The following is a 21289-nucleotide window of genomic DNA, read 5'->3' as shown; positions in this document are numbered from 1 at the left end:
CCGAGCAAGCTAGCGTATCTCGCAATATTGCTCCAATCGCATAAAATCCAGGCACAAAGAACTGCGGTTGCACACAGCCTTGTCGGCTACTGCTTCAAGGCTAGCAGCTTCAACAGTCCAGGATTAACAGCTATATTAGACTGTCTTGGCAGCAGGGGAAAGCAACATAAAGAATGATAAGAAGCGCCAACCAGCCCATAGACCATCTCACATAAGCCACTGTACCCCATACTCTTCCATCACCATCATACATTCCCTCCACCGCAATGCCAGGAACCATCCTCCTCACCGGAGCCAACAGCTCTCTCGCCATCCCAGCAGTCCACCACTTCCTCACCAAATACCCAGACTACACCCTCATCCTCACCGTCCGCAACCCCTCCACTTCGGACCCCAACACTAAGCGTCTCAACGACACCATCGCACACTTCTTCAACCCAAGTACCTCAATCCGAAAACTAGACCTCTCCAACCTCTCCGAAGTATCTACCTTCGCGCAGACCTTAGCCACTGAAATCACCAATGGCACACTCCCCCCACTAGCCACCATCATCTGCAACGCATACTACTGGAACCTAGCTAGCGAGGTCGAAACAACTGCCGATGAGCTGGATAAGACCTTTCAGGTGAATCATATCGCCCACGCCTCGCTAGTACTGCGTCTGCTAGGCTCATTCGAACCGAACTCTGGACGGGTTATTCTCTTCGGTAGTGACGCCCATTGGCCCGGTAAGAATGGATTGGAGAAGTATCCGCCTACCATTCCAGAGGATCTGGACGAGCTGGTGAAACCGATCAAGAAGGCGGGCGAGGATGTCAGGGGGAAGGGGTTCTATCAGTATGCGGTGTCGAAATTGGCGATTATTATGTGGATGTATGCGTTGAACGGGCAGTTGATACAGGTATTATCTTCCTTTCTAGCATGTTCCTCGATGTTCAGAATGGAGTGAGTATACTGACATTAGGACTTACACCAGGACGACAATCTAAAGCACATCAAGGCTGTAGCGATCAACCCAGGCAACCTGAGTGATTCTCGCGCGCTGCGCACCAACACACCGCTAATTCTTAGGATCATCTCCCATCTCGTAATCCAGCCACTCCGGCCACTGTTGAGACTACTTGACCCGACTATGCGCACGGCTACGGAGGCCGGGGAGGATGTGGTTGAGTTGGCCGTGAGTGATAAATATGCGGGGGAGGCGGGATACTTTACTCTGTTGAGGAAGGATGAGAGTTCGCCTGAAAGTCAGGATAATGAGAAGCAGGGGAAGATCTGGAAGAAGACGTTGGAGTGGGCGCAGATCAGCCCTAAGGATACGGTGTTGAAGCTGGAGTAGGGGGAGTTGCCGTTGCAGGGTAAATACACATTGTACCATAATCGGCATAATCACCAAATAACTAGAACCTCATTGAATTCATTGAACATCGAATATTGTAAAATAAACACTGAAAGTAATTGGCATATCAGTTCATAGTATAGTATCGGCATGAACAACAACCAACTGCCGAGCCCCTCCACGGGCGACCCACGGCAAAGGCCTTTGCCCCAATAACTTCATGACGTTTGCTCCGGATCGGTGGGGTGTGGGGGATTATTCATGATGATCAAGCTTCGTCGGCTGTTCGGGTTCCTAGAAGTCCAATTCATGGGTTGATCTAGGCAAAGATATATACCGATCCTGATTCTTAGTTGAGTTTCCCTTCCCCCCGCTATTCTCATCCCTTCCCCTCATCTACAACTCCAACCATCACCATCATCACCACAACCACCATGGACTCCTTCGAATACAACGCCAACCCCGGCCGAGTCATCTTCGGCAGCGGCACATTGAAGAAGCTCCCCGATGAGCTCGCCCGCCAGAACCTCAAAGCACCTCTCCTCCTCTCGACCCCGCAGCAAGTCTCCCAAGCCGAGAATGTCAAGACCGTCCTGAACGGCCAAGTGGCCGGCATCTTCACCGAAGCCACCATGCACACTCCCACCCACATCACCGACAAGGCATTGGAATACGCCAACGCCCAGAGGGCCGACTGCGTCGTCTCCATCGGCGGTGGGAGCACTATCGGTCTGGGCAAGGCCATCAGCATCCGCACAGGACTGCCGCACATCTGTATCCCGACCACCTACGCAGGCAGTGAAATGACCCCGATTCTGGGTGAAACAGCCGATGGATTGAAGAAGACTCGCTCCGACCCGAAGATCCTCCCGGGGACTGTGATCTACGATGTCGACCTGACTATGACTTTGCCGGTGGCCATGAGTGCAACGAGCGGTGTCAATGCCATCGCCCATGCAGGTTAGTCCTTGTACCTAGAACCCTTCCATAGAAATGTCAAACTAACACAATCGACCATCCAACAGTGGAAGCCCTTTACGCCCGCAACACCAACCCCGTAATCAACCTCATGGCTCTAGAAGGCACCCGAGCCCTCGCCTCCTCCCTCCCGGAAATCGTCCAGAACCCCAGCTCGCCCTCCGCCCGCTCCTCCGCCCAATACGGCGCCTGGCTCTGCGGTACCTGTCTCGGCAGCGTAGGCATGTCCATCCACCACAAGCTCTGCCACACGCTCGGCGGAAGCTTCAACCTGCCCCATGCGGAGACGCACACGGCGGTGCTCCCGCACGCTATCTCATACAATGCGCCGAAGATTCCCGAGGCGATGAAGAAGCTGGCTGAGGCCCTGCCAGAGAGTAACGGGGATGCGATCCACGGGCTGAATGTGCTGTTGGAGAAGTTGCAGGTTAAGCGTGGGTTGAAGGACTTTGGTATGAAGGAGGAGGATATTGATAAGGCGGCGGATATTGCGGTTAGTAACCCGTACTGGAACCCTAGGGAGATTCAGCGTGAGCCGATTCGGGAGTTGATTCGGAGGGTGTGGGCGGGGGAGCCGGCGAGGGCGGATTTGTAGATTAGATTCTTAGAGAGGGTTGCATGTAAATAAGTAGTGGGTGTGTAGAGTTCAACTCTATATGTGAATTATGAATAGTACATTTATGTAACACACTTTCCACTGAACTAAAACCCCTACACTTCTACGTACATAGCAAGTAAAATATGGCACCATAACCTACAATCCTACTCACCTCCGTAATCCATCCTACCGCGATTGGCCCTCACCGTTCGCGAGCGGACGGATGGCGGGGTGAGAGTGGGGTGGAAGTTTTGCCCGCCAGAATGAAAATCAACTCCGAACTAATTTTGCAACCCATCCCACTTTCCTCACCCCCTCAATCCAACTCTACACTTACCACCAACAACACATACCCATTCTAGCCTCCACCCACCATGGGCGCCGATATGGAGGCCGCCCCGGTCCTCTCCACCCCGGACGACCGCATCCTCGAAGAAGCAGCAGCCGTCTCGAACCGCACCGGTCCCGTCTCCGACGAAGAAATCGCCATCACATATGACATTGAACGCACGCTGAAGGAGATCCGCCAGGCGCGGTACAAGCGCATTGCGTTGCAGTTCCCGGATGATATGCTCCCGGATGCGCCGAGGGTGTTTCAGCTTTTGAGTCGGGGGTTGGATTCTACTACTACGACGCGAGAGGGTGCTCGTGGGCAGAGTGCGGGGACGGAGGAAGAAGGGAAGGATCTGGCTGAGTCGGTGGCTCAGTTGAAGGTGGATGAGGCTGAGCCTGCGCCTAGGCTGTATATCCTGGCCGATACGTCCTACGGAACTTGCTGCGTGGATGAGGTAGCGGCGGAGCATGTGGATGCCGATGTGGTTGTGCATTACGGCCGGTCGTGTTTGTCGCCGACGGCGAGACTTCCTGTGATTTATGTGTTTACGCATAAGGAGCTGGCGTTGGAGAAGGTGGTGCGTGCGTTCAAGGAGACGTATCCGGAGTTGGATACGAAGGTTGTTTTGGCCGCTGATGTGACCTACTGTGATCGTGTCCCTGCGCTGTATGAGGCTCTGGTGAAGGAAGGGTATACGAATTTGTTTGCGACGGAGGTGCTTCATGATCCTTCGTCGGCTATTCCGAACCGGACGGTGCCAGAGACGGTGCGTGAGAGCCCTGAGTCTCTGGCTGAGTGGCAGCTTTTCCATATTTCTGATCCGCCTACGGCGCTGCTGCTTACCCTTGCTTCTCGCGTGGCGGCTATCTACATCTATCCTACGGATAAGCCGGGGCAGGATGTTAAGCCCCTGCCTGCGTCTACGGCTGCTGCCTTGCGTCGTCGCTATGCTATCCTGACGTCCTTGAATACCGCCCCGATCTTTGGTATCCTGGTCAACACGTTGAGTGTGAAGAATTACCTGCATATTGTGGATCATGTTCGGGAGAGGATTGCAGCGGCCGGGAAGAAGAGTTATCTGTTTGTGGTGGGCAAGCTGAATGCGGCCAAGGTGGCTAACTTCAGTGAGATCGGCGGCTGGGTGGTCATCGGGTGCTGGGAAAGCTCCCTCGTTGATAGTCGCGATTTCTGGAAGCCGGTTATCACGCCATTTGAGTTGGAGCTTACCCTGAAGGGGGATACGGAGCGGGTCTGGACGGGAGCCTGGCAGAGTGACTTCCAAACGGTCCTGGATCAGTCTGCTGCTGAGGCAGAGAATGAAGATGCGTCGACAAATGATGCTGCGAACGGGGAGGATGAGGATGAGATGTCCGAGCCCGAGTCGGCTCCGCCAGAATTCGACTTGCGCACTGGCCGGTATGTCTCGCATTCCCGGCCCATGCGAAACCCTGCACCCCGCGTTTCTGCCTCAGGAGAAGAAGGTGCTGCCTCGTCAGCATCAGCTGGAGGTCCATCCGCAGCGCGAGCTCTGGCCAGACGGGCCAAAGGGGATCTGGCGATGATCGGCGGAACCATCTCCCCTGGAGCGGAGTTCCTTCGGTCGCAACGGACGTGGAAGGGGCTGGGTAGTGATTTCGATATCCAGTACGAGGAGGAGGATGCCAAGGATAGCACGCTGGTGGTGGAAGGGCGCAAGGGTATTGCAAGGGGATATACGGTGGGAGAAACAATAGAGCGACACTAGTTCAGGCCACCCTCGCTCCCCTGGCGTTCGGAGAACCGGATTGTTGGGCGCGACCGTTGAAAAAGGGTAGAAAGTATGGGAACGAGTAGGGGGGAGGGCAAGGCAAAGCATAGTCAGGTGGAACTAGTGGCTTGCTATTTTCTTTGCATTGATGGATTGATGGATCTGTTTTTTGTGCCCTACTGATGCTGCTGGCACGGCCCAAAGCGGATGGCGAGGTTAGTGGTTGTGATTGTGGTGGTGGATTGGATCGTCGGGGGCAGAGAACAACACCACGCAACTAGCAGCAGATAGTGGAAAGAAATCCAGAGGGATGAATTCAATATTCAATAAAATACACTGGGGACGAATCACTAGTGAAGTTGAGACCCGTCAGGCCACAGACCCCGGTGACCCAACGTATATCGTCATAGGAATAAGTCTAAACTCATCATCAACATCATCATCATCATCATCCATCAGCAAGCAAAGCAACAATAACCAAAAAGAGTGGCATCCCAACGGGGCCAAGGCGACCTATCACATGATTGCCGGCCGCCCGTTGGATTTTTGTTGCCCATCGCCAATTCTGAGCTGAGTTGTCCAAGCCACCCCCAATCGGTTTGCTGTAACTTGTTCTCCCTCCTCTTCCCTCCCCGACCCTCTCTCTCTCCCTCCCTCCATTCTATTCTATTCCTCTCCTTCCCGTGGATGGCCTCTGCTCATGTCCAACATTTGGGTGTAGTCCGCCCTCCTTGCGCATGCTCTCCTTCCTGTTTCCCTTATGATGTGCGGCCCTCTCCCGCATTCTCCGCTGTGCTCGCGATCTCGCGTCACTCTAACCTCCAGCTTCCTTTCAGGGGAGTGAAATCAAAAGAAAAAGGTTGTTGAAGAAGTAAAGGGCCCCGCCATCCGATTCGGATCGTCATGCCATCCGTATCTCATAATCCAGGAGTGCCCGCTATCGATCATCGATCGGGCCCTGAGTCGACTACTACTATTATTACTACCACTACAGCCATGGCCGGCAAGCCCAGCGGAGACCAACAGCAGCAACACCTGGTGGATTCCGCGCTCGAACACTCCGTCCTTCCGGCCCAACATCCGCTATCCACCTTTGAACTCGTCGTCACCACCAATGCCCCCATCCTCGAATCTCTCCTCTTGCAGACTCCCACCGAGGCCATCCTAGCCCTCTATCATACGTCCCGCTACCTCCGTTCATTCCTCCGCTCTTACCCGACAGCATGGAAATACCTCTCTTTTCGGCTCCTCTACCCCTCTGGCACCCCGCCGCCCCTCCGGGTTGTCTTCACCGGCTCCTCCGAGACCGTCATCCCGCGCCAGTCGCGGCCGTATGCCCTCGACCAGCTGTTGATGAACGTGGTGATTCCGTTTAGTCCGTGCTTGCGCAGTCTGGAGTTGGATAACACAGCTGTGTCGGGGCAAATCCTCATGTCGACGGTACTACATTCGCGGCGCGAAACCTTGGAACATCTCTCCGTACGAGGCTGCAAGAACGTGTCGCTCAAATACCACATCATCCCGTACCTCACGATGTTTGGCCTCCAATATGATGTCAACATGGAGCAAAATATCGGAAGTTCACCGGATACCAAGCATCTTGCACTGAAGAGTCTCTACACATATCGATGTCGACATCATCGACGACGGCCGTATCTGACTTCCTCCTTGTCGCGAAAAGACTCCGACTCCGAACCCACACATGAACTGGTCAACCTATGCCACAAATTGGGCATCTGGACGGATACCGCGTGGTGCTCGACTCCTGCGGGGAGATGTTTCCGGAGGCGGGGCTACGTGTCTATGCGTGTTCCACAGGGGTCGGCGGAAGTGTGGGTGGTGTTTGATCGGCTGTGGAGGTCGAAGAACTGGATCGGCCCGGTAGACCAGGCGAACCGTCCAACCCAACGGGACGCGAAGCTGTGGGAACACGGTGAGACCGGCTACTACGGCGAGGCTTTGGGGACCGGAGAGAGTGAAGACCATGGAGAGGGCAAGATGCTGCCGGCACATTTGCGACGGAGCCATACACAGTTCGTTGAGAATATCCGCTGCGACAACTGCTGCGAGTTGATCCCTGAACGATGCGAGCAATGCAGTATATTGATGCACTGTGTCGGATGTCGAAAGACTCTGTGTGCTAGCTGCGCTTACGAACGGCCTTATCTGCACTGCCGGCCTCGATCGGCATCTAAGGACAGTCCATTCTGGTGGGCTCCTGGGGCTACGATGTCGCCATGTTCTATGCAAGACCCTGTCGAAGATTCCGAAAACACCACTGTAGCCAACAACGCGACTCCCTCCTATCCCGCCCTTACGTTTCATTGGTGCTGCACTGAGCCTATCTTCTCTGGCGGCGGCGGCATCAGTATCGGCACACCGAACCGCGATGTGGACCAGGTACGAGCCGTGCCTCTGCCGCGAGGACAGGGATGGGAGGACCTGGAGTACTCGGCGCAAGAATGGAGCAAGACGTTCCCGCGGGACGCCTACGGAGACCCTCGCAAGCCCGACTATACGCTGGAGACCGGACACATCGCCATGATGCGATGGCTACTTGGGCCGCCCGACCGACAGCCTGCAGCTTGTCCGCGCAACCTATGCCAGGACTGCTACGACACGCCTCAGTGGAAGGTCCACTGCAAGAGCTGCTCGAAGCCGCTGTGTATTGAGCATGATTTGCGGGGACTCCGCTTGAGGATCTGCGGGTACCGGGATCTCACGCTGGAGAAGCTGGCAATCCAGAACCACGCCGAGACCGGCTCTCGCGGGTTTGTGTCATCGCGGATGCCCTACACGAATTCCGTGCCAGAGTTCGAGCTGCCGTATCGGACGCAGCGAATCCTCGATTCGACTACGAGCAGTTTCACCGAGGACAACCAAGAGGTCTTTCCCGAGGCGAGCAGTAGCGCGTTCGACCATCCGCGACCCACGCCTCTAGTTCACCGCCGCTCGCGGAGTCTCTCCATCTCCAATTCCAACCGTTCACGCTCATCCTCGCCATCCTCGGTCTACTGCGACTCGCCGTCCGACCAGCCCAGATGGCAAGGATGTCAGTCCTTTTTCTGTCCGCAGTATCGAGCGGTCGGTGACCAGCGACAGCGGTGCGCCAGCGTTCTCCGCGAGTGCACCAGCTGCTCGGTGTACGTATGCGAGGACTGCACCATCGCCTTCCCGCCGTGCAACTGCTCCTATTGCGAAGCCAACTACCTGTGCCCGAACTGCCTGAAGGTGCGGGAACGAGACGGGACCTGCCGCCGGCCGGCAGAAGAAAAGGCCCGTCGGGAGCGCAAATGGAAAGAGGACATGCGATTGCTGGAGGGGATCGTGCAGGACAAGCTGGCGAATAAAATGGCAAACAAGATGGCCGAGTATGCCGGCGAGTTCTTCGACGTTATCGAGCGGGAGGAACACGGCGAGGTGCAGCATATTGAAGAAGCCTCGACGGATCCTGGACCCGTAGCCGAGGATCTAGGCGAAGAGATATTGACGGACAGTACGGAATGAAGATAAAATATGGCTGGCAGGGATCTACGGGCGTCGAGGATGGGCGGACTGATGATTATTTTCGGAGTTACTCTTTATCTGGGTCTGCAGATACAGCAGCGTGCATAGCAAATGATACTGTTCGGGTTGCCCTGATGCGCAGGGCGCTGAGGGGTCCTGTTGTCCCAGGAGGACAGAAGAGAATATGTGGGTCATTGCTGGAGGAACTGTATGTAATAAAATAATGACATACGATATCCACCATATCCTACCATTATCTATATTCCTTGTGTTTGCTTCAGTCTACTAGTAGTTGCTATGATGTCTACACAAGTAAACGCAGTAGAATGTTGCCCCGCACGCGGAAGCTTCCAGCCATCCAGCCAGTCCCCACCATCTGTAATTCCCTCCAATTCTCCAAACAACCTTCTTTACAAATCTTTCCACAACCAAGTATGACTCCAACTTCCCCCTGATATAGCCCCTTCACCACTAACACAACTACGACTACAACAGCAAAATGGCCGACGAACAACCCCCCACCCCCGCCGAGCTCGCCCGCCGCGACGAGGAAGAATCCGCCCGCAAAGCCCGCGAAGCCGCCGAACAAGCCCAACTGCCCTACAAATGGACCCAAACGATCCGCGACGTGGAGGTGACGATCCCCGTAGCATCGAACATCCGCGGTCGGGATTTGGATGTTGTTCTCACGAAGACGAAAATCCGCGTTGCGATTAAGGGACAGGAGGCTTTTATTGACGTACACCCATCCTCTCCAGTTCCAAGATTACTCTACGACTCTCGTTACAATACTAACCTGTTAATGAAATTTGTAGGGCGAGTTCCCCCACCCCGTCATCCCCGACGAATGCTCCTGGACCCTCGAATCGACATCCAAACCGCCCGGCAAGGAGATCTCGATCCACCTGGACAAGGTGAACAAGGTGGAGTGGTGGGCGCATGTTGTGACGAGTGCGCCGAAGATCGACGTTACGAAGATTACGCCAGAAAATTCGTCGTTGAGTGACTTGGATGGCGAGACGAGGGCGATGGTCGAGAAGATGATGTATGATCAGAGGCAGAAGGAGATGGGTGGGTTGACGAGTGATGAGCAGAAGAAGAGGGATATTTTGAAGAAGTTTCAGGAGGAACATCCTGGTTAGTATTACTCTCTTTTCTTCCCCCTCGGGTGCGTGTTGTGCTAATGTGGTGTGTGCATTTGCAGAGATGGATTTCTCGAATGCGCAGATCGGTTAGGTATATAGTGAGAGGTATATGAATTATGATGTTGTTGGAATTGCATGTTATGCTGGTATGCTATGCTGGTGGAATATAGCTGGCTTCCGTATTAGGACTAGTCTGGTCAGGCACTCCCGCGAGGCTGGCTGCTCTCATCGTCATGTGTCATGAGTCTATTTGTCTTACTGTCTTGTACTCTTCACTTATCCTCATTGCATAAATGCAAGCTATGTACCTTCATGGAACGTAGCAAGGTCTAGCAATTTTGGTGGCTGCCATGCAGTCTGTCCTCCAGCTTCGTCCTTCACCCCGTACTTATCATCCCCGACGCCCGCATCGCAAATCCCGCGCTGGCTGCCTCGTTTGCAAGCAGCGACGGGTCAAGGTATTCACCTTACTTTTCTGGTTAGCACCCTCTCTAATCGTACTATTCTTAACGACAGTGCGACGAGGGAAAACCATCCTGCCACCGATGCCAGAAACTTGGGTTCGACTGCAGCTATGAGCCCGAGGCCAAAAACAAAGACAGCGTCAGCCTCTTCCTTGCGAGCCCGCCCGATTCGAAAGCGTACTGTATGTCAGTGGACACCGTGACCAAGAAGATCAACGAGATACTGCAGTTGGATTCAAAAAGCGGCCCATTGCCCGTCGTGCAGGCATTGCAGCACTTCCACCATGGCCTAACAAACCCGGCGCTCGGGCCGAAAGGCGCTCAATCCGCTATGCAAGCGAAGATCATTCAGCTAGGGTTTAATGTATGCCAGAGTTCATCTTACTAAGGAGCACTGTTACTGACAGCATAGTCACCCTTTCTACTGCACACTATCATCGCAGCAGCCACTTCGCATATCCGTCATCTGGCTTCGGATGGTCGTGTCTATACCTTCACGGAAACTTACCACTGGCAGCAGGCCATTACTCAGTACTCTCGGGAAGTTACCACCATCGGCCCGAAGAACACGGATTCTCTTATCTCTGCATGTTTGCTGTTGACTATTCGTTCCTTTTCTTTAGACGAATACGACCCCCTCAGCTCGTTTGTCTTCTCAGACGATATTGCCTCATTGAGTTGGCTGACACTGCAAGGGGGCTTGCGCCATCTGATAATGGCTACGGCGCAGTGGAAAGCTGGCAGTATGTGGTGGGAGGTATTCTTGAAATCTCAAAATGAGACGGTAGATCTCTTTGAGGATGAGCGTCCTGGCCGGGTGGCTATTCATCCGGGGCTAGCTGATCTGTGTGGGATTGATGACACGACCACCGCAAAGACGAACCCGTATCATGCACCTGCGCGGATACTGACAGGACTTCTGTCGCTGGAGCGAGGAGTCCGGAGTTTTGCATCCTACACAGGATGGATGGGGAGGCTGCTACCGCAGTTCTTTGCCAGATTGATGGAAAAGGATCCACCTGCACTGATACTACTGAGTTGGTGGTTGGGTTTGATGTATGGGACGGACATGTATTGGGTGGAGACGCGAGCGAGGTCAGAGATCACGGCGATAACATGGTACTTGGGTGAGGGATGGGATGAGTTTATGAAGTTTCCAACTGAGTGTATAGAAGACTACGAGAATGCTTGCATACCAGGCTGAGAATAAACTACGATTAATTATTGCTATCTTATCCGCTTATCGATAAAGTGAAAACCAGGAGCGGGGAACTCCACCAATCAGCGATGCGGGGAACGTAGATGCCTGGATGCTGAGGCGCAGCCTCGTCGTGACTTTTGACTTTCTTCCCTCGTTCACACTCGTAGACATCACCTCTTGGTCATTTGCACAGAGACACGTAGTCTCTGCATCGCATTGACGTGCTCTGGTGTCTCAATCAACCTTTGTCCACTTTGCCCCTCCAACCATCAGACACCCGTCAATACCGGAGACTACAATAAATAGTTTGCGAACATCTACAGCAGACTAGCCACCTCACTCCAACAACAACCACAACACGAACACCTCCTCCAAACCTATACAAAGGCCAAACCCAAGACCAGAAACAATGCTATCAACCCTCCTCGCAGCCCTCTGTCCATGCTCCTGCACCAGCCCGACAACTTCCCCACCACCTAACTCCACAACCACATCCACATCCACCCACTACCACCACCACAACAGCATCCAATACCAAGCCCCCTAGAACCCACCCTCACCCTCCCAGCATACACTCCCCACCCCAACACCGAAACCCTAAACGAAAAGACCCTCGCCCTACACCTCCGCGACCCGCCCATCTCCTCATCCAGCTACAACAACAATTCCTACCCCCTCGACGAAAAACACCCTTACACCACCACACCACCCGACGGCATGACTACAAGCAATAATGCCACAGCAGACGACGCCTCCTCGCAAATTTCCTTCCCTAGCACAACCCACAGCTACGGAAACACCTCCACCGCGACGAGGGAGACGCCGCCTCCGCCGTATTCGCCGACGTGGAGGGGCCACGCGGAGGGGGAGGTCGAGGGGGTGATTTCGCCGGTGCCGTCGTTAAGTTTTTCGGGTGATGGGGAGAGGTCCAGGTCGGTGTCGGTTTCGGGGAGGAGTAGTGGGAGTTGGGGGGAGGGGGGAGTAGTATTGCGGATGGGGATGGGGATAGGGTGGGGATTGCGGCGCCGAGGGGGGTGTATATAGCTGGTCAGGGTGGTAGAGGGGATGGGTATGGGAGGAGGTGGGGGGACGAGGGGAGTATTGGGGAGGAGTATTATGGGGTTGGGTATGGCGTTAGGGATGGGGATTTGGGGAGGGTGAGTTATGAGAGTGGGAGGAGCGGTGGTGGGAGGAGGGGGCCGTGGGGTGTATAGAGGGTTGTAGTTGCTCCATTTTGTTATCTGGAGGAATGGTTAAATTTGGTTTTGCTTAGGATGGAGTTGGTTCAGGGTTGTATATACGCCTTATGAGGCTTAATGTGGTATGGATATGGTTGTAGTTGATATTTAATATACACACGTAACTTATATGCAATACCAAAGGCTAGTATCGATAGTCGACTTCTTGCCAACTATATCACTCATCAACCCCAGGTTGACACTTAACATCCCCAATACAAAACGTGTATATACACAATATCAGAAGAAGAAGAAGAAGAACAATGTCTCACCACTTCCACCTTAAGAGCTCTGGTAAGTGACCTTCAACTCAGAGTCACTAACAACACTAGGCACAGCCTGGACATGGTCACTAGTGCTATCCTCCACAGCCATCAAAGACGAGCCATCAAGACCAATAGTCTTTCCACCAGCCTTAGCAACACAGCCGGTGAAAGTAGCCTCACCGAAGTTAATGAAGGTCAGACCATCACCATCGATAGCCAAGTCCTCGACGATCCACTCAGCAGTCTGACCGACCAGAGTCGACGAGCTATCCGGGGCCGAAGCAGTGGAAGTAACGTTCTTGCCGGTAGTCAAGTTCTCAATCAGGGCAGTACCCTCGCTGCTGGAGGTCGACTCGACCGAGACAACAATCACATCACCGATGCTGAACTCCATGTCGAGACCAACAGTGTCAGCAGGGTACCACTCCGACCAGCCGAGGAAGGTGGTCTCGCCGTCCTGGACATAGATGTCGACACCGGCCTGCCAGATCTGGTTCTGGCCGGTGGCGCCGTCAATGCCAACCCAGAAGGAGACGGCCTGGTCATCCGAGGAGGAAGAAGCCGCGGTGGGGGTCACGCTGGGGAGGGTGAAGGTGGCGGCCACATAGGAGAAGGTAGCGCTGCCGCTGGTCTCCTGGACAGCACCGGCCCAGTTCTCGTTGACTTCGTAGTTGTCCGACGAGGTGGAGCTGCTCTTGTGGTTGGTGCTGACGGCGGAGGTCACGGCGGGAGCAACCTGGCTGGCGATGCTGGGTTGAGGGGTGAATTGTGCTTGTGGAGCGGCTTGGGTTTGATAGCCGTTGTTGCTGGGCTGAATGCTTGGCTGGGGGGCAGCCTGGCCTTGACCTTGGCCTTGTCCAGGGGCATTGAAGTCCTGGTTGCCGGCGCCGGGGAAGTTTTGGTTGGACTCAAATTGGTGACGGACGTGACCGTGAGGACCGGCCAGGGCGGGAGCAGCCAGGAGGGCTGTCAGAGCCAGAGTAGAGGTGAACTTCATATTAATGGTGGTGAGACAAAAGAAATGTATGTAAAAGAATGAACTGAGCACTGCTCGGGTGATAGTAAGACTAGCTATACAGATACCGGCTCTGGGCTGATATGACAGGAAGAGATGTAGGGAGATGCTGAGGATTTATAGTCAACTGCATCATGGTTGACTGTACCGTTGGACCATCGATAGCTGTTAGTGGATCAAACTTGAAACGTGGTGCCGCGACTAGTGGAGTCACGGAGATTGACGTGTGTTGTAGATGAGCATCAGTGTTTCAGGGTGGAGGTTGCAAACGCATTCGGCAGTGATGTGTGAACGGGCCACTGCTAGCTTTATAGGGCAATAGCTTAACAGATTAAAGCTCCAAGGGGTCCTTGGATATTGTTTAATCACCATTCCGCTTGGACAGGTGGAGACATCTCGTCGGGGTAAATACCAGAAGGGGTGAATTGTGAGTCAGGGGTAACAGTTTGGCTTTAGATCCTTCCATCTGCCCTATATAGCGAATAATCTATTCTGCACCAGGCCATGATCAGTACTCATGGGAGTCAAAGTGGTAGGTCCGATTGCACGCAAGCAGGCAGGTCAATCAGTAATTGCAGGCATCAGGGGAAATGGCTCAGCAGTCTAGATCTTCTTCTACTCCTGAACGTGCATAGATCACATGAATGGCAAGATCATTCGTTTGGGGTTTACCTCGATAGTGTTGACCAGGATTTAGCCAAGTTCCGAATGATTATATCGTCATGTACCCTGTGTCTGAGGTTATCCTGATGCCTTCTAAGTGGACCCTTTGCGTGATTGGCTCCATTTAGGTCGGCATTTTCGAGTCCGCTTACATAAATCATGAGGTTAGTGCTTGAACGTAGCATGGTATTTCCAATTTAGAATCACAGGTAAATTGGGCACACTGTTGAAGGGGATATCGATCTACTGCCTTGCAGGCACAGGCACCGTCAAGGCCTTGACCTGATGGAGATGGCCGTCTCAGAGTCGCCAAGCGAGGCCCAAACCCATAGTGAGGTATACCTGCTCGAAGAATCAAGTGATCGGCGCATAGAGATCTAATCTGCAAAGGTATTCTGTGATTAATCTGGGTGATTACTTCTCTTCGTAGATCAAGTCGATGACAGTCTCACTACACGCAGCATGAAGCTCCTCAATTAAGCATGTACCAACCGTTCTGGCATTCCTGGTAGGATCATGCTAATGTCACAGATGCTTATACTCCCGTTATTGGCAGCAATAACATGTTTTGAACTACCTGAACCGTCCGGGTTATGGCGGTTTGTGGCAGCTAGATGCCACTTGCACGACGGCCTGCCCACACATGACTGGTGTACCGACGAGGACATCAAAAGTACAACTAATCGGCACCAAGCTGTCGTATTGGCCAATTCCGCAGTGTCGAGGGCTTTCCTGCCTTCACTTCCGCAAAGTTCTTCACGACTATAACTTCATGTTGTTGATAGAATTTTCTGGAGTTTTACCACAAACGCAGTCTCCATGGTGGGACACGTATGAGAGCTCGGTGTCTCACTCTGTCACCTCAATGGTTTGACGGCGCCATCCCTGGAGCAATCCGACTTGAAACTGATCGGGAACACATTCCTCCGGGTTCAGTCAATGGTCATTAACTATATTGAGCAATAGCTTGGTAATTGTAGAGAAGTTATCAGAGGCCATACATAGTAAGGCCGCGTAGTTGAACAAAAAGACGTGACCAGCCTAGAAGGCTGTCTTGGGGAGTTGGAGAGAGTGAAAGTTGATGAAAGAAACGCGACGCGTGATCAGGCTGCAATATCTTTCTGCCTGAGAAATAAAGTCACGTGTGGATTGGACCGATTGGGAAGCCCATCGCAGAGGATGAATGAACGACCCCATGATCATCTTTCCCTTTAACTTATTCATCAGGTCCACATCTCGCCATTTTGACAGCCTAAAGATTCTCACATCATACAAAAGTATTGGCTGTATTCATGACTCGCCGTGGGTGAATCTTGATTTAAGCCTGCGGGGCAATCAACCAGCGACCCGTAGCGACGATCGCTCTACGGCAACCATCGAGCCATATCCCTTCTTGTCAGTATCATATCACGCTGCTATGTCTAACAACTTATGCTGAGGCGATATTTCAGCCTGTAATGCAGCGCATTTCCCCTTAAAATGGATTCGAAAGCTACTCTGGGCAGCATCCAGAAAGCCGTCTGGGCCGGAAAGCTACCCTTACATATCACTTTGGCTCCATCAGAGAGCCGTACATTTGACCAAACAGATCCATACCTAGTACGTCCTCTTTTGACATCTGATGAACCCAGAGCTAACTCATTCAGATCTCCTGTCCCCGCATATCATACCTACCATCGCTTCTCCCAAGGCTGAGGGCTTTCTTCGCCCCCTCCCTCATTGATCCCGGCTCCCGCCCGCACGAAGGCTGGTTTTCCTTCGAGGGCGTTCCGTTGAAATGGCACTACCCAGTTGGCCTCCTTTATGACCTTTATGCTGGAGCTGATCCTGCCTCTAAAGGAGGTGCTGACACTGACTTGGCTTCCACAACGGATGAAGACCCGTTGCCATGGCGTCTAGTCGTGCATTTCAGCGACTGGCCCGATGAAGAACTCGTCCGACTTGATGCGGATGGGATAGTGATGCATGATGCTTTCATCAATAGTGTCAAAGAGGCAGATTTCCTGAGGAACGGTACCGCCAAAGGAATCATGACTCTTTCCAGGGAGGATTCGGCGGGGCTCTGGGAGTCAGTCAGAGATGGTACGTTATCCAGCTGTCGCTTACATGGTTTTGACAGCAAGATCAAAGGGCTGAACATACTTCCAGTGGACCTGCCAAACTTCCAGCGAATATCCAACATTCTCCTACCACCACAGTCCCAACCGTTCCGCAACATACCTGTCCGGTTCTTTCTCCCCCTCCCGCCGGACTCAGACTCGCCATCTCTCAAAGTAGTCCAGTCTCCTATTCCACCAACAATTCAGCCAATCTCCGGACCTAGCGCCAGCGTCATGGCAAGTCAATCCATCCTAACTACATCCAGAGGGCCTCAACCACAGACCATAGGGTCAGCACTGCACTCGCTTCTACCGCACCTATTCCCTAGTCGAAGGACACCCGTCCTGGCGAAACCAGTGCTGCATGGAGCAGCAGTGCCAATGGGGGCTCCGCTAGACGAGGTTGTGAGATGCTCGGGGTATGGCGATGGGTGGCTTTACATTGTGATCAGGATGATGGGGTAATATACGATTGCATCGTTGGCAAGTGGTGCGCCGTTATTAGCCCAGCACTGCTGTTAGATAGCGTTGATATTCTCTAATACTTAAATTCAATATACCGCGGAATTCACCCAACAGTTTGCGCGGGGCCTCGCGTTTTTGTTCGAGTTTATTTAGAAGGGCGACACTAGAAACTATGATCAAGAGACACAGCCCTTCTCGCCTCTTTCATCACGAAGAATCATAGCACCATTGTGCAATAGTAACCGGAAACCCTCAAGTAGTTTCCAAAGCCGAGTCACGAGCAACTACCTAACAACCTAAGTACCCAACCCATATTTCCCAATCTAGACCCCTCCAAATTAACCTCCTATAAATATTTCATAAAAGTAACAAATTCCTGCAGTCCCCATATTTAACAAAACCCTAATTTACCCCCTTCCCAAACCCTTAATTGACATCCCATCCCATCCCCTTAATTGAGTAAAGTTAATTAACCACAGAGCAGAATTAAAAAAGAAATAACGACAATAACGATTCAAAAAATTTACCCCCTGGTCATAATTCCTTTTTCCTTTTCTTTCCCCCCTCACCAACCCCAGCCCATCACAATCTCATCACACCAGCTGAGTACATGATTGGTGGATTTCCTTACGTGTCCGGAAAAAGCGGGGTTTAGGGTCAATCACAATTAAGTATTAACTAACTAACTAACTACTTATTATACTACCTAACCGTCACTGTCTCACTTTTACTGGAGATAGTACAGTGGACCTAGGCCTAGTAGTTATCTACCTACCTGAACAGGACAAGGTAGATATGTACCTTGCTCTAAGTAGCTTTGACTGCATATGAAGTGGTAGAGATACGTGGAGCGGGGTACCAGTTCGCTGTCACATTTCACTTCATTTTCTCTCCCATCCCTTCAATTTTCTGGCGCTTAGGTTCTGGCTGCGGTCGATAGATAGATATAGGTTGAATGATGTGTTCGATGCGTTGTGGGGGAGAGCTGAAAGAGCTGAATGAGGGGGAAGGAGTGGGTGGGTGATGAGGTTGTCCTCTCTCCCTCTCCCTCTCCCCCTCCCCTGTTTGCCTTCTTCTGGTTGATCGTGAAAAAGTCTAGACTTTGTTTGGTGGTGGTGGTGGTGGTTAGGGATCGAGAAGAAGGAGGAGGAGGAGGTGCGTAGGTAGTACTGTGCGCATGCGCTGCGGTTTCTGGCCCGTCTAGCTACTACTAATAGAATTATTAGCTAGACTATGGGTCTTTGTTCCTTATTCTATTATGATTTGGATTGCACGACGCTCTCTTATATCTATCCACTAATGCTTGTACATACGCATTGGAAACTGGGCTTCATCCTAGAGTAATGGCGTAACACTCAGAATACCCATACTACAATTTTCAAGGAAGATAGATTCCAATTTCCACTGTTTGGGCATACACTCACGCGCACACACAGTGTATGTAACGGCGGTAAAGCGGCGCTTAGCCTGCGGTGTGTGACGTGAGTTTTGCGGTGCCTGGTCATGCATGTGGTGGATGTGTGACAATGTATGCCATTGGTGATGAGGCAGCGCGTATGTACCCATTGCCTGATGGGCATGGAGTTCATGCAGGGGTTTACTTGCCATTTTCTTTGTCGCCAGTGTGCTTGGTCGTGCGTCACTTTCACTGTCTGTTGTAACAACGGTGGTTAGACGGTTGGTGGTGTTGCATTTTTGCTGGGTTGATGGCCCCCCCGAAGTCCGAGGTCAGATAACTAGGACCTTGAATATGGACTTGGGGACTTCTTGAGCCTTATAGTTATGTGGTTAGATGTAGGCCCGGTTTGGTAGAGTCTTCTGTGCTACGCCTTTTACGGCAACAAGATAGAGAAAGCTCTGGTTTGCAAAGCAAAATAAAATAGTTAATTCAACTCCAAATGCTCCTCGCTAATGACTGTGAGATGCTGTTCCGCTAATGATTCATCACAACATCATGTAGTGAAAGTTATATGAAAAAGCACGTCTTTTTCTATGCTCCGCTAAGTGTAGAGGCCACCTGTGTGGAAACCACTGATCCCCACTGGGATTCTCCATCTCCAACTGAAGCCGAAGTCGACCGGTGGGTTTCGCCATCACTCTCTGAATCTGTGTCGAGCTCCTCTATTGGTGTTGCTAGACTGCCGCACTGGCTGCCAGTCACGGACAGCTGCAAATTGCCCGTTTCGTCGAACCAGTGGGAACTCAGTGGATGCTTTCGAGCTATATCCAGAGGAGTATCCCCTTCGTCGGAATCCTCCTCGTCGTCGGTAGTAGGGTTTGGAACTTTGATAGTCAAGTCTGCTCCCGCAGCGAGGAGAGCCTGGAAAATGGAATTGCGGCCTTGTTCAGCGGCCAAATGAAGGGGTGTTTTCCCTTCGCTCGTCGTGCAATTGACGGAAGCACCACGGCTGACAAGATAGGACACCAAGGATGGTCGCTGCATGGTCGCTATAACTGCAAGGTGTAGTGGTGCTTCACCTTTCGGCGATTCCGCAGCAGCGTTTATATCGGCGCCATGCGAGAGGAGGAGATCTATGTATTCCGATGTCTTGTCGAACTCAATGTCTGGGGCACCTGTGCCCATGATTACTGTCTGATGGAGAGGTGTCCAGCCATTGATGGAAATTGCCGAGACATCCAGTTCCATTTTCAGGAGCGTCATGAGGATGTCTAGACAGTCTTGGCTAGAGGGAGGTGTTATGTGGAGGAGTGTCTCTCCTTTGGGTGTTTCAACGTCGACCTTTGCGCCATTTTCTAACAGGAAAAAGAACATCTTCTTGTTTCCATCCATGGCCGCACACTGTAGCGGTGTGTAGCCTTGGGAGGTGCGGGCCTCGATGTTGGCTCCTTGTTCTAGGAGATGGGACGCAACAGTTGAGCTTGACGCTTGCCGTGCTTGCTTATGGAGCAGCGTTTCGCCATCCTCGTCCCATGTATTGATGTCCGCTCCTCCGACTATCAGTATGTCAAAGGCTATCCAGTTATTCTCCATGGCGGCAATGTGCAAAGCTGTCAAGCCCGTCAAAGAGCAGAAGTCGACCTTTGAGCCCTTCTCAAGCAACATAGTAAGTGCCTCACAGTTATCGAGCTTAGCAGCCAATTGCAAAGGAGTGAGGCCTTGCTTGTTGAAAACGTTCAGATTCGCACCTTTTTCGAGAAGAAAAAGAAGAACCCGAGGTCTCCTGAGTTCTATAGCAATATGAAGCGTTGTATTTCCGGTGAGTGCATTCTGGGCGTCCATGTCAGATCGGCTCTTGATAAGTAGGGGCACAGTCGCTTCATCCAATGCCGTTCCTACAGCCAGATGTAGTGCCGTAACACCTTTTCGATTGGCCGTTCTGGAGTTGGCGCGTCTGGAAAGCAAAAGGCGCATTATTCTTCTCTGGCCTTGTTCTGCAGCAAGGTGCATTGCAGTATACCCTTCGTTACTGGTTGCATTTATGTTGGCTTTGCTATCAAGAAGAAGCTCTACCATCTCTTCATGACCACGGTGAGCAGCGCAGTGAAGCGGCGTGAGGCCTAGGGCGTTGTCGTTGGCGTTTACGTCAGCCCCTTTCTCTATTAGACGTTTGGCTTTGGTTGTTATTCCAAAGTAGGCTAAGACATGAAGTGCACTCCAGTCAGGATAATATCTTGCCAGACCCAGTTCTGGAAATATATCGGTATCATCCTCGCTGTAATCTTCGTAGATTGGAGGCCGCCTCCAGCAAAGTTTGTTGAGAAATGTTCCAATAAGGACCTGGGTTGTCTGCTCTTCTTCGGGGAGCTCACGGACATGATCTCCCCAATAGGTGGCTGCATAGGCGAGAAGGCTGCTGTTCGAGATTTTGGGGGTTGCACGGTGATTCAGGTAAAAGTCATCCACAACCTCATCCGATGCAATGACAGTGAGACATGTTTCAGCTATGTGTTTCCGCGCCGTAGGGAAGAACACCCTCGCTGCTGCTCCCGTCAAGTATTCCTTCGCTGTTCGGTGGACAAGATGGACAGTAGTGGTAATCCGATCAACGATGAGAATGCCTGCGGTTTCAACATAAAGGATATGCTCGAACGAAGAAGGCTGTTTCTGAGCAGCGCCGTTCTGAGGCTCAAAGAATACAGCATATTCCAACTCCGCCACGGTAAGTGGTCGGTAGGCATATAGTGTCCAAGAAATGCACCGGCTGGCATGGAGATTATGACTTGCCAACTGCTTCATCGATTCAGCATAAGCATCATTCAGGGTATTC

General features: G+C 52.3%; 8 protein-coding genes across 8 annotated transcripts; 7 read left to right on the top strand and 1 right to left on the bottom strand.

Moving 5' to 3' along the window:
* The first annotated feature begins 169 nt into the window (after window positions 1–169).
* On the top strand, window positions 170–1405 carry BO83DRAFT_434923 (NAD(P)-binding protein). The gene is made up of 2 exons (XM_025535847.1): window positions 170–902; window positions 978–1405. The coding sequence occupies exons 1-2, from the start codon at window positions 267–269 to the stop codon at window positions 1338–1340; spliced, it is 999 nt and encodes a 332-aa protein (XP_025391003.1). The 5' UTR covers window positions 170–266; the 3' UTR covers window positions 1341–1405.
* A 187-nt stretch (window positions 1406–1592) lies between these two features.
* On the top strand, window positions 1593–2956 carry BO83DRAFT_354983 (maleylacetate reductase). Its single transcript, XM_025529124.1, has 2 exons — window positions 1593–2300; window positions 2366–2956. The coding sequence occupies exons 1-2, from the start codon at window positions 1775–1777 to the stop codon at window positions 2911–2913; spliced, it is 1074 nt and encodes a 357-aa protein (XP_025391002.1). The 5' UTR covers window positions 1593–1774; the 3' UTR covers window positions 2914–2956.
* A 274-nt stretch (window positions 2957–3230) lies between these two features.
* BO83DRAFT_375797 (2-(3-amino-3-carboxypropyl)histidine synthase subunit 1/2) lies at window positions 3231–5417 on the top strand. Its single transcript, XM_025530551.1, has one exon. The coding sequence runs from the start codon at window positions 3291–3293 to the stop codon at window positions 4992–4994; it is 1704 nt and encodes a 567-aa protein (XP_025391001.1). The 5' UTR covers window positions 3231–3290; the 3' UTR covers window positions 4995–5417.
* Window positions 5418–5450: 33 nt separating this feature from the next.
* On the top strand, window positions 5451–8726 carry BO83DRAFT_375796 (uncharacterized protein). Its single transcript, XM_025530550.1, has one exon. It carries the CDS (start codon window positions 5901–5903, stop codon window positions 8502–8504), a length of 2604 nt encoding a protein of 867 aa, XP_025391000.1. The 5' UTR covers window positions 5451–5900; the 3' UTR covers window positions 8505–8726.
* Window positions 8727–8978: 252 nt separating this feature from the next.
* Window positions 8979–9955, top strand: BO83DRAFT_375795 (NudC domain-containing protein). The gene is made up of 3 exons (XM_025530549.1): window positions 8979–9243; window positions 9320–9641; window positions 9709–9955. Exons 1-3 carry the CDS (start codon window positions 9004–9006, stop codon window positions 9738–9740), a joined length of 594 nt encoding a protein of 197 aa, XP_025390999.1. The 5' UTR covers window positions 8979–9003; the 3' UTR covers window positions 9741–9955.
* On the top strand, window positions 9925–12528 carry BO83DRAFT_406029 (Zn(II)2Cys6 transcription factor domain-containing protein; the record flags this gene model as incomplete). Its single annotated transcript, XM_025533857.1, has 7 exons — window positions 9925–10107; window positions 10166–10477; window positions 10526–11050; window positions 11113–11240; window positions 11518–11619; window positions 11854–12324; window positions 12345–12528. The coding sequence occupies exons 1-7, from the start codon at window positions 10000–10002 to the stop codon at window positions 12526–12528; spliced, it is 1830 nt and encodes a 609-aa protein (XP_025390998.1). The 5' UTR covers window positions 9925–9999.
* A 152-nt stretch (window positions 12529–12680) lies between these two features.
* On the bottom strand, window positions 12681–14240 carry BO83DRAFT_375794 (A4/G1 family peptidase). Its single transcript, XM_025530548.1, has one exon. It carries the CDS (start codon window positions 13813–13815, stop codon window positions 12835–12837), a length of 981 nt encoding a protein of 326 aa, XP_025390997.1. The 5' UTR covers window positions 13816–14240; the 3' UTR covers window positions 12681–12834.
* Window positions 14241–15717: 1477 nt separating this feature from the next.
* On the top strand, window positions 15718–17181 carry BO83DRAFT_332006 (autophagy protein 5). Its single transcript, XM_025528286.1, has 4 exons — window positions 15718–15891; window positions 15948–16095; window positions 16143–16578; window positions 16645–17181. Exons 2-4 carry the CDS (start codon window positions 15976–15978, stop codon window positions 17058–17060), a joined length of 972 nt encoding a protein of 323 aa, XP_025390996.1. The 5' UTR covers window positions 15718–15891; window positions 15948–15975; the 3' UTR covers window positions 17061–17181.
* Window positions 17182–21289: the final 4108 nt, after the last annotated feature.

Source organism: Aspergillus eucalypticola, assembly GCF_003184535.1.
Source record: "Aspergillus eucalypticola CBS 122712 chromosome Unknown BO83scaffold_5, whole genome shotgun sequence".
Classification (NCBI taxonomy): domain Eukaryota; kingdom Fungi; phylum Ascomycota; class Eurotiomycetes; order Eurotiales; family Aspergillaceae; genus Aspergillus; species Aspergillus eucalypticola.
This window is presented reverse-complemented; position numbering and strand designations above follow the sequence as displayed.